The sequence below is a fragment of the Neofelis nebulosa genome, chromosome 13 (genome assembly GCF_028018385.1).
Source record: "Neofelis nebulosa isolate mNeoNeb1 chromosome 13, mNeoNeb1.pri, whole genome shotgun sequence".
Classification (NCBI taxonomy): Eukaryota; Metazoa; Chordata; class Mammalia; order Carnivora; family Felidae; genus Neofelis; species Neofelis nebulosa.
Window position 1 is genome coordinate 52,530,227 of NC_080794.1, and position 12,371 is coordinate 52,542,597.

Consider the following 12,371-nt stretch of genomic DNA (forward strand, 5'->3'; position numbering starts at 1 on the left):
CAACATTGGCACTCCTTTCTGCCAATAACGCCTTAAAGGTGCATTGGCCAGTCCTAATCTCCAAGGAAGCCATTATGATCATCATCTTTTGAAATTTTAGACTCAGACTAGGGGTGGGAGCTCATTACCAAAGATGTACCACCTTTCTAGCCTCAGGGTTCTAAAGGATACTTTATATGAAAGTATATAAAACTGATGTCACAACCAATGTAATATATATTATGGTTGTCACATGAGTTTTATGCCTTTAAAGAGTACTTAGGGTTTATTTTTCACTTCTACATAAGGCCCAGAGTTTTAAAGTCTTAATATATCCATGTTTTTTCAATTTTTTAATTGTGGTAAAATATACATAACATAAAATTTACCGTCTTAACCATTTTTAAGTGTATAACTCAATGCCATTATATAAAACATTCACATTGTTGGGCAACCATCACCACCATCCATCTCCAGAATTCTTTTTATCTTGAAAACTTGTACCCATTTTTAAGTCCTCATCCCCCCGCCCCGCTCACCCCAGCCTCTAGCAGCCATGATTCTATTTTCTGTCTAATTCTAATTCCTTGAAGTACCTCATATAAGTGGAATCATACAGCATTTGTTTTTTTGTGTGTACCTGACTTCACTTAGCACTGTGTCCCCAAGGTTCATCCATATTGTAGCATGTGTCAGAGTTTCCATACTTTTTAAGACTGAATAATATTTCATTGTATGTATATACAGCATTTTGCTTATCCATGTATCTGTGGATGGAGACTTGTGTTGCTTCCACATTTCAGCTCTTGTGAATACTGCTGTTATGAACATGGGTGCCCCAATATCTCTTTGAGACCCTGCTTTTCATTTTTTTGAGTATATACTCAGAAATTCCCGAAGTGGAATTTCTGGCTCACATGTTTATTCAATTTTTAATTTTTTGAGTAACTGCCATACAGTTTTCCATAGTGGCTGCACTATTTTACATTACCACCAACAGTGTATTAGGTTTCCAGTTTCTCCATATTCTTACCAATACTTGTTATCTTCTGTTTTGCTTGTTTGTTTGTTTTTGATAATTGACATCCCAATAGGTATGAGGTAGTATCTCACTGTGGTTTTGGTTTGCATTTCCCTGATGATTAGTGATGTTGAGTATATTTTTATGTGCTTAGCCTTTTGTACATCTTCTTCGGAGAAATGTCTGTTCAAATATGTTGCCCCTTTTTAAATTGGGTTGTTTCATTTTTTATTGCTGAGTTTTAGGTGTTCTCATTCTGGATACTGGTCTCTTTATCAGATATGTGATTGGCAAATATTTTCTTCTAAATATTTCTCCCTTTTTTATTCTACTGATAGTGTCTTTTGATGCACAATAGTTTTTAATTTTCATGCAGTCCATGTTGTTGGTGTTTTCCTTTGTTGCCTGTGCCTATGGTATTGTGTCCAATAAATCATTGCCAAGTCCAACTTCATGAAGTTTTCCTCCTATATTTTACTCTAAGAGTTTTATGTATGTCTTCCAGGTAGGTCTTTGATACATTTTGAATTAATTTTTTAATGTATATATTTTTGTATATATGGTGTAATATAAGGGTCCAACTTTATTCTTTTTCATGTGTATATCCAGTTTTCCCAGTGCCATTCATTATGTGTATATCCAGTTTTCCCAGTGCCATTCGTTAAAAAGACTGTCCTTTCCCCATTGTCTTGGGTATCCTTGTCAAAAATCATTTCATCCTATATGTGAGGGTTTATTTCTGGGTTCTTTATTGCCTGTCTTTATGCCAATACCACACACTATAATTTATCTACTTTTAACTCTAATTTGAGCTTCTGTGCTTTTTCATTTCTCTTCTCACTCTTCCTCTGAAATAGTTGATGCTGTGGTCACCAAAGATAACCACAATTTCAATCCAGTGGATGCTTCTGTATCCTCACCTTGTTTGATTCTTGTGGGCCTCCTTCTTGAAATAGTTTCTTTTCCTTTGTTTCTCTCTGTTTCATTTCTTTCTTTCTTTCTTTCTTTCTTTCTTTCTTTCTTTCTTTCTTTCTTTCTTTCTTTCTTCTTCTTCTTCTTCTTTTTCTTCTTCTTCTTCTTCTTTTATTCTGGGCTATCATATTGCTGTAGAGTTTTGTTTTTGTTTCATTTTGTTAAACCTGATTTTCTTTTTCTTTACTTGTTTTACCAGCCCTCTGCTTGTCCCCAGGTATACATTCTTTTGGTTAATTTTGTTTAAGTCAAGCCATCAACTACTGCCTGCAGTGATGATTACCCAAACAAGGGCCATGTAACTTGCTGCCATTTCCTTTCAGTAATAACTGTATCATTCTGAATGTCCTTGAAGAGTCCATGAGAGTTTTGGTATACATTTTATTTAATTAATTTGTTAAATTCTTCCACTGGTTTTCTTTGCTTTTTACTATAGGGTCTCCCTTGGAAATCTTACCCATCCTCATAGTTCCAGTTATCATTTTTAGACATATGATTACCAAATTTTAGACATATGATTTTAGACATATGATTGCACCTGGAAATGAAATAGAGGTTGAAATAGAGCATTTTATTTTATTTTATTTTATTTTATTTTATTTTATTTATTTTTAAATTTATTTATTTGAGTTCAAGTTAGTTAACATACAGTGTAATATTGATTTCTGGAGTAGAACCCAGTGATTCAAACTTACGTATAACACCCAGTCCTCATCCCAACAAGTGCCCTCCTTAATGCACATCACCCATTTAGAATTTTTAGAAGCAATTGCACCTGTGAATGGGTCTAGTGCTTCATTCAGAGTGGGTATGATATGGTAAGTGACAGAAAACAACTCTGGAAAGTTGGAAAGGTATCATATTGGACATACAAACCCTGAATGCCAGTCTGAAGAATAGTAGCAAACCTATATATTAGTGATGGGTCCTGACTTGGAGTAGGTAACTAATAAATGGTTTTCTCCGGTAGGTAGAAGCACGTATAGAAACTATTCTTGTAGGAGAAGACTGCAGTTATGTGTCTGTGCCAACTCGTACTGTGTCTTGTGTTTCTGCACATTCAAAAAGAGTTCTTGAATGAAAAAAGTTTGGGAAACATTGAGTTAAGCAGTTCCAAGGAAAGAAAAAAGGAAAATATGACTACACTGAACTAATTAAATAATTATCATTAGATTATTCCATTGAGGAAGAATATCCTAAACCTGAATTTCGAAGATAATTACAATCAGATGAGCTTCCAGAAGATATCTGGTATTATATGCCTTTCCTCTGTGACCTGTGCAAATGCTTATTTTCGTTTTTTAAATTTTTTTTTTTTTTCAACGATTTTTATTTATTTTTGGGACAGAGAGACACATAGCATGAATGGGGGAGGGGCAGAGAGAGAGGGAGACACAGACTCGGAAACAGGCTCCAGGCTCCGAGCCATCAGCCCAGAGCCTGACGCGGGGCTCGAACTCACAGACCGCAAGATCGTGACCTGGCTGAAGTTGGACGCTTAACCGACTGCGCCACCCAGGCGCCCCTTATTTTCGTTTTTTAAGAAGTGGAAAGTACCCCATCACCTTTGTTCTTGATAACTCTTAAGTGCACTTGAAGAAGAAAGTGCTAATTGAGTTGGTGCCAGGGCACCACTGGGAATCATTCACTTAGTTGTTTGCAATTTTGTTTCTACCATTAGGAGTCATTCAGTTAGTTTCCAATTTGGGGCAAGATCTAGGAAATGGGAAGGTATTTCAGACTGGTAATAAAGCTGACTTAAAGTTACTGGGTTTGTATATCCAGCATCCTTTCTGGGTGGCAAAAGGCATAGCACCAATTCATTGTAATTCCAGTTTTTTGAACCCTTGAAGGATCTTCAAAGACTTTTAGCTGCCATATAAACATTAAGCCGAGGTCTCTCAAACCTTTTTTAAATAGTGGAGAATAGGCACCAGTACCACCTAGACCCAGCATTTTTCTTCTCATTCCTTCCCCTTGTTCTGTTTTCTTTGTTTGCCTCTTGCTTCTTGGCCTTTTAGTGCCACCAAGCACCATGTGCTTGTACTGTTATTATAACAACTGTGGATGGTGACTTTGAGCCTCTCTGCTTGAGTCAGGTTTGTTGGAATTTTGCTTAGTTGTAAGAGAATTTCACCTAGTAGTTAAAGAAATTGATTTAATTATTCTTATGTAATAACAGATATGCTGTTTTTTAAACATAAAATCATTACAGTAGTACAAAATTCAGTAACTATTTTTTGGAAAGGTAGTACTGTGAAATTGAGCAGTGCACCATGTTAGTCACTATTGATAATATGGTATTTTATATAATTACAACATTTAAAAATTTCAGGATGCTTTTTACATGTGAGAACTGAATTGACCTTAAAACACTTAGAAACATAAGGGAGAAAACCACGTTATGTTATCTTAAAAATGGGGGTGCCTAGGTAGCTCAGTTGGTTAAGCATCCGATTTCATCTCAGGTCATGATCTCATGGTTCGTGGGTTTGAGTCCCGCGTCGGGCTCTGTGCTGACAACTCTAGAGCCTGGAGCCTGCTTCGGATCCTGTGTCTCCCTGTCTCTCTGCTCTTCCCCACTTGTGCTCTGTCTCTCTCTGTCTCTCAAAAATGAATAAATGTTAAAAAAAATTTTTTTAAAGAACAAATTGGAGTTTTGAAAGAATAAATAACTTGCCTGTGGTTTGACAACTGTAATTTCAATGATGTAATCAGGACTAAAAGACCAGTTTCTTGATACCCTGGTGCTCCTTCTTGGCGTAAAAGAATAGGGTGTTTGTATTACATATACATTGTTTCTCAGAGGCCTCATAAGAATGATTTTGAACCAGACTTTTTCTTAATTCTCTGTCAAGGTTTGGTGTACTTTACAATTACTGATTGCCCTTAGAAATAATCAGAAAAATACTGGTGTGTACAGAAGCCCTAAAAATGTAAGTCTCAGTCAGTAGAAACCCACCTCATCTTTAAAAATATAACAGTTCTACTGTATCCTTACTTGTAGATTTTGTAGATAATTTTGGATATAAATATAGCACAAATTAATTTTTTATGGCCAAGAAATTTGTTGTGATGGGGTTGTGTTTTGTGTTTTGCTTAATACTATTTCACATTTCACATTTAACATTTTATGCCTGTAGTAATCAAGGTGTCCTTTCATTAATCAGGAGAATGTACTCATCACCTCCCACCCGTGAAAGCCCCAGTTCAAACAAAGAAGAAAGCAGCAAAGCATTGTTTTCTCTGTGGAAAGAAAACTGGACTGGCTACTAGCTACGAATGCAGGCAGGTTGGCTGACTGGAAAAGCTGAGATGCTTTTTTTGTGGTGACCCAGCATGGGGATACAATATAAAACCTTCTTTAAATTGGCTATTCGTAACATCATTAAGATGATGTTCAGATGGTAGCCCTTATTTGAGCTCCTAAGTGGCTGAAGTAAGGACGAAGTAGACAGCTCATGAGTTTATAAATCATGAGATCCTCTCCTGCCCTCCAAGTTGGGAGATTTAAACCAGTGGCAGAGTGTACTTTGTCTTATGATAGATATGCGTGGTTTTTGTTTGAATGCCACTTGGAAGAATCCCTCCTCCAAGGTTCTTTTTTAAATTGAACAACAACAAAAAAAATTTAAAGTAAATGTACTATTAATTTTAATGATTATATGGTACAGTTTTATTTCAAAACAGAGGAATAATCTATTCACAAAAAGTAGTGAATTTTCTCATAATTATTTCTTTCATTAGCATTGATTAATATCAATCAATCACTCTGGGGATCGTGTCTGCCCTTAGTTTGAGTCCAGGCATTAAAAACAACTGCTGCTTTTTAGAGTGCATTCTGTTCAGATAGAAACAGTTCATCTTGTTGCGAGAAACATTTTAAAAATCCTTTTATGACATAGTTAGGTTTTACGTAGTTTTTTTTTGAGACCGAATTTGTTAGAAATTCAGTTCTCCCAGGTTTACTAGATACAAGAGAAATGGTAGATATATCTATCAGCTTTTGCAATTTTACCATTTCATAAAAATCTATATCCTGTTTCATTTCATAATAGATCCTTTATTTTAAACTTTCGTATTCATGGACAGTTAATTCTCTTTGGGGGGCACTTGTGCTGGTTTATGAGTGCAAGGGAAATGTCAGTGCTGAAAATTGCTAAAGAGAACCACAGGGCTCCTGTTGGATACTGGAAGTCAAGCTCTCATCTCCCAAGGAGATGAGCCTCTCTAAAATGTGACTATTCACATGAACTTTTTTGTGCTTTAGATGTGGAAACAACTTCTGTGCATCTCATCGTTATGCAGAAACTCACGGCTGCACCTATGATTACAAGAGTGCAGGGAGGAGATACTTACAGGAGGCAAATCCTGTGGTTAATGCACCCAAACTTCCAAAAATCTAGCTCTTGCTCTGCGCCTGGGAATTGTATTACAGTGACAGAAGAAATACTGTTCAGACTGCATTATATCTGTTCGACTCCAAAAGATTTGCCAAATGAAAAAAGCATACGGTGCTCACTGTTGGAGAAAGAATGCTACTATATTTGACATCTTTATTCTTTGGTCAATCAAATGTTTTAAAAGTAGTTTTAAAAACTTTATAATGATTTAACTTTGTTACTGCATGTCTTGTGTTAAGTATTTTATATTTGACATTGCAATTTTACTAGACAAGTCTTCAAAAGATGCACTTTAGGAAGTTATCACTGACTATGTAAACCAGCTTCCACAGTGTACAGAAATGTGCCGTCACATAATGGCTCTACTCAAATCCACCACTTTTTTGAGGGGGGTGGGTGGGTGGTGGAGATTTTTTTTTTTTAAATCCCATGTAAAAATTTATTGAATTTACTAACAAGTTCCTTTTATTTCAGACTACTTTTTATAAAAAAGAACATTTCATTTCCCAGTGTAGTTTTAACACACATATTTCTTCCATATTCAGATTGGCATTCAGATATGTATCCATTCATAAAACACATCATGTTAAACATACTATATATTTCTTAAAAGATACTTTTTTGAATGGCAGTTTTATAATAGAAGGTGTCTCACTTGTTGCCATTAAATATAGAATCCACCTTTTCACTTTTTGAAAAATGGCTATATTTAAAACAAAATCTCATATTTTGGTTTGTTTTTCTTATATGTTGAGTGCTATTACCAGGAGAAATTCAAATAAATATTCAATTTCATTATGAGTGTGATTATTTGATTACGTACAATACTTTTTTCTTTTATAAAGACTTAAAAAAATGTTTTTTTATGTTTATCTTTGAGAGAAAGAGAGAGCACGAGGGGTAGAGAGCAAGGCAGACAGAGAATCTGAAGCAGGCTCCAGGCTCTGAGCTATCAGCACAGAGCCCAACCCAGGGCTTGAACTCATGAGCAGTGAGATCGTGACCCGAGCCGAAGTTGGACACTCAACCAACTGAGCTACCCAGGTGCCCTAAGACTTTTTTAAATAAAACTATTAAATAAATCAATAATTTATTCTACTTGGAAAAAGTGACTCTTAAGAATAAAGGTATTCATTTAAGGTATAAGGGCCCTGCTCCCCAGATGTAACCAATACACTGTTCAAGCTTTTGGGAGTTCACTTGCTTCATGGAAGCTTAGTTGAATCTGATCCTGAACCCTGGTAAACAGCTGGCAGGCAACCCAGATAGACTTTGCAACTCTAGCCCAACCCCAGTGGGATCTGAAGTGGTTCCAGAAAGCTAATTTAGGGTGCTCGACAGGGTTTCTTTCTCCATGCAAAGCTGAATGAACTAGACATTACCTCCATACTCCCAATTTTTATTAGTATGCTAGTCTGCTGAGACTGCCATACCAAAGTATGCTTAGACTGGGTGGCTTAAACAACAGAAATTAATTTTCTCACAGTTTCTAGAGGCTGGAAGTCCCAGATCAAGGTTCCTCAGGGTGGTTTCCTGGTAAGATTGCTTCTTCCTGGCTTTTGGAGGGGTGTCTTGTCATTGTGTGCCTTTCCTTGGTGTGCAGACACGTGGAGCTCTCTGGTGTCTCTTCTTTTAAGGACACTAATCCTATGGGATCAGGGCCCCACTCATATGACTTCCCTTAATCTCAATTACTTCCTTAAATCCAAATACAGCCATACTGGGGGTTAAGGTTTAACATACGAATTTGGAGGACACACATACATTTAGTCCATACCAGTCCATTCTTTTTAGTTATATCACTTATCTGAAATTCACCTACTCCTCTGCAGTTACCCTAGTCCATATTACCATAGGCTTCACCTGACCTATTGTAACTGCTGCCTAACTAGACTTCTTGAATTAGTTCTGTGGTCCTTTATATGATCCCATATTCTACACTTCAATTGTAGTGAGCTTGAAAAAATTGAGCATATCAATGCTTGAAATATATCAGTAACTTCTTCTTTTCTTAGATTAAAATGACCCAAATTCTTAATCATTCTTCCTAGTAAGGCCCCTGTGATCTGGCCCCCATCAATTTCTCCAGCCTCAAATTGCACTCTTTCTCCCAACTTTCTGGAATTTGCCCACAATGACTTTCTTTTAGTTTTCTCAGCCAGTTTCTCCTTAATAACTACTGGTTTTTCAGATGCTGACTCCATCACTACTTTTGGAAGAAAGCCTTCCCTCATGTATTCTTGTCTAGTACCCTTCCTCATCCTACCATATACTTTTCCTTCATGGAACCTGCCACAGTATCATTTTGACTTTGAATTGCACAAGATGGCAAGTCTATTGGAGCATCTGTTAGGTGTCAGGCACTATTGTTAAGTGCTGTAGATGTAGTGCTCCACTAAACATCCCCGCTTTTATTGCATGCTTACATTCTAGGGGAAAAATAAATACAAGAATATTCCAGATGGAGTATCAGTATGTTAGGATGCTGTATTCATTTACTAGTGCTACCATAACAAAGTACCACAGACTGGGGGGCTTACACAACAGATCTATTTTCTCACAATTCTGGAGGCTAGAAGTCAGAGATCCAGGAGTTGGCAGGGTCGGTTTCTTCTGAGACTGTCTTCGGTTTGCAGATAGCCAGCCACCTTCTCCCTGTGACATCACATGGTCTTCCCTCTATGCACAGCTGTGTTCTAGTCTCTTCTTATGTGGACACCAATCTTGATCAGGACCACCCTAATGACCTTATCTTGCGGGCACACAGCACAGCAGACGAGTAATGGAAACAGGAAAGTTTGTTAAAGCGGAAACTGTATGATGAGATATGAGAGCCGCAAGGTAGAGAGCTATGTGCCTGAGGGTTGGGTTTATTGACAGTTCTTAACTAGGGGGCGGAATCGTTGTTACTTTGGGTGAGAAGCAGAGTTTCTCACTTTTTCTTTCTAATTTGGTCATGGGTTTCCTGTCACAGCATCCTCCATCTTGGGTCTGTCTGGTTTGATCTGGTTTCTTGTGGAGTGCTGCCAGGACAGGCCTCTGACTTTCCCTGATAGCTGGTCAGGACTTCCTTGTTGCTGGCCTCCAGGTATCCTGTTAGAACCTAACTGCCTATTCTAACACTGTCTCCAGTACAGTCCCAATATGAGGTACTGGGGGTTAGGAGTTCAACGTATAAATTTTATGGAAACCTGAACCAGACCAGAATAGATTCTATATATTGCTGTGATAACAAATTAACCCCCAAAGTTCTGTGGTTTAGCACAACAAAGTTTATTCCTCACCCACGCAAAATTGTGAGTCAGGCAACTTCCCAGGGTAGCTGATGAGGAGATTCAGGCTGATTCTCTAAGATTGCTGCAGCTGGGGGGGTGGGGGGGGTGGGGAGGGAAAGCTAGAGGTTTCACATTGACTTTTAAATGATTTTATCTAGAAGTGTATTATATTCTGCCCCTAGCCCATTGGTTAGAACTAGTCTTATGGCTTTACCCATTTGCCAGAGTTATGGTGGTGGGGAATGGATATTTAATGAGCTGTAAAGGCTCTGCCACAGATGGTAATAAGTGCTAAGAACAAAAACCAAGCACAATAGGGTGACATAGATAGGACTGTTGTTTTAGAAAGGGTTGTCAGAAACATCCTGTGGGATGACCCTATTGAGTAGAGGCAGACGACAGAGATAGAAGTTTTTTGAATACATGGCAAGGGAGGTGGGCAGGACAGTAAGAGAGAGACTGCCACAAGGCAGTGCTGGGGGGCTGTTGTTAAGGGGAAGGTGAGGAGGTATCGAAATGTATGGAATTTTCCTTTTTTGGTACCTGTGTCCTGGTGTAAGTAACCCATTGGTCAGCTAGGGCTTATGGATATTTTGAGGTGGGTCACCTAATGGGCCTGTTTGTATTCGGCTTACTCAGGTTTCCATTGCTCAAGCTGGTTGCCTAAAGGCACCCTCTGTACATCCACTGTGAGAAAGTTACACTTAAGTAAAGTCACAAAGGAAGTGAGGAAATGGGAGAAAGTCTTCCATATCTGAGGAAACCAAGAAATAGCAAGGAAGCTAGGCAGCTGGAGCAAAGCAAGTGAGAGGGACAACAGGAAATAAGGGGCTACATCATGGAGGATGTGATAGGCATTAACTTTGGATTTTATTCTGAATTAGGAAAATACTGGGGGGTTACGTAATTGGACTCTCACTCTCATGATTGTGTAAAGAAAAGACTGGATGGAAGTCTTCCAAAGATGGAAGTCAGGAGACAGTGATCATCCATGTGGGAAATCATGGGGCTGGAGCTTGGGCTGATGCTGGGATACAGCACTCTCCTGGATGGTTTTTACCCCTTCTCTCCTCAAACCACCAGCACTCCTCTCCCTGTCCTCATTCTCAGCTTCTTGTTTTATTAAACTGGCAACAATTGGAAAATAAATTCTATATGCATCTAACAGCAAATGTACTGTGCCTTTCCATTCCCCTTGCTCACCTGTCTATGGATGACCCCACCAGCCAACTCAAGGACTTCCTTCCTACAGTGGTCACTGTCTCCTGCATTGATATTTTCTCATCACTGGACCATTTCTATTAGCATATAAATATTTAAACAAAACTTTAACCCCCACATCTCTTGCTTGCTGATGTCTCATTCCCCTGCTCGTCTTTACAGCAAAATCTGCTTGCTGTCACCAGTTACTATCTCTGCAATAAGGCTTGTATCCCCACCACTTTATCTTAATTGCTCCGTTCTCAAGCTCTCAAAGATCTCTCCACTGGCAAATCCAAAGGTCAGTTCTCATTTTACTCAACTTCTCAGCAGCAAAGGAAATGACATGCTGAGGCACTTCCTTCTCCCTAAAAAATTGTCTTCGCTTAGACTTTAGGACTCCTCTGTTTTGTTTCTCCTTTTATCTCTGGCTGCTCCTACTATGTTTCCTTTGCTTACTCTTCCCTTCTCTGAAGTGCTACACAAGCAGCCTTTGGATCTTTTCTTTTTCCTCCAGTTATGCAATCAATGTCCTAGGTCAGCAACTTTCAGTGATTTTCAAAGTGTAAGGCCACACTGTTACTTGGTTAAAAAGTCAATTGAGTTGGGAGAAGTTTTTAAAAAGTGGAACAGAATAAAGTGGAAAAGAAATAGCGAATTATACATTGGGAGGTGAATTTGCTTCTTGAAACTTTTTAAGTTATCTACATGTATTTGGTCAGTATGGGAACTATTCTGTATCCTGGGTTGAGGTCAGAAGGTATAAAGTTACTGCTCTGTGTGATCTCATTTAATTTTGTGGCTTTAAATACCACTGACCAATCAATTTATGTCTCTGTATCTCTCCCCAGAATTTTAGTGTCTTCTATGCATTTTCTAACTGTACATCTCTATTTGGATGGCTAATGGGCATGCCAAATTTAGCATGTCCAAAATAAAATTCTTGATTCCCCCCTCCCAAGTCTGCACATATCCTTTGTTGATTTTAAAAATAAAAGCCAGTTACTTTACCAGCAAAAATAAATTTATTTGGGAATAGCAGAGAATTGAAATTCAGGACAAACAAGATACAGCAGAAATCTTAGGGTAGTCTAGCGAAGGAGAGGAACATTATTTTATGGAGATGAAGGAGTAAGCTAGGAGGGGTTGTTTTGAACAAAAATCCATTGGAGAAAAGAAAGAATTCAGGGTGACAAGGGTTTCTCATTGGCTGAATTTCTGGCTTAGTCAATTTCTCATAGGAGATGCACTGTTCATCTTTTCCTACTGGGACCTGTAACTGATGATTCTTTCTTGTTATCCCTTCTTCTATTGGGGTAATTGATTATTCTTCCAGTAATTGATGAGGAGTCATATGGCACAAGAGCTCCCCCTTCTGGTCTCCCAACTCCATTTTAGTGAGGTTTCCCTTTATTAATTTTCACACCTTTCTCCATCTAAGTAAATGACAGTTCCATTTTTTTGGTTGCACAGGCCAAAAACCTTGGAGTTCCTTCACTCTGTTCTCTTAGTATACATCTA

The 12,371-nt window shown here is 38.2% G+C and overlaps 1 protein-coding gene across 8 annotated transcripts in view; it reads left to right on the forward strand.

Moving 5' to 3' along the window:
• The window catches only part of ZFAND4 (zinc finger AN1-type containing 4), a 90,207-nt gene extending 83,037 nt beyond the window's left edge, over window positions 1-7,170 (forward strand). For 6 of the 8 annotated variants that reach the window (XM_058697029.1, XM_058697028.1, XM_058697033.1 and 3 more), the window contains 2 exons: window positions 5,143-5,260; window positions 6,243-7,170. In XM_058697029.1, coding sequence (XP_058553012.1) covers window positions 5,143-5,260; window positions 6,243-6,378 — 254 coding nt within the window. In that variant the 3' untranslated portion in view covers window positions 6,379-7,170. Of the gene's footprint in view, window positions 1-5,142; window positions 5,265-6,242 lie in introns of those variants that run through there. The other 2 variants (XM_058697030.1, XM_058697031.1) reach the window with 2 other exon arrangements.
• The last annotated feature ends 5,201 nt before the right edge of the window (window positions 7,171-12,371 follow it).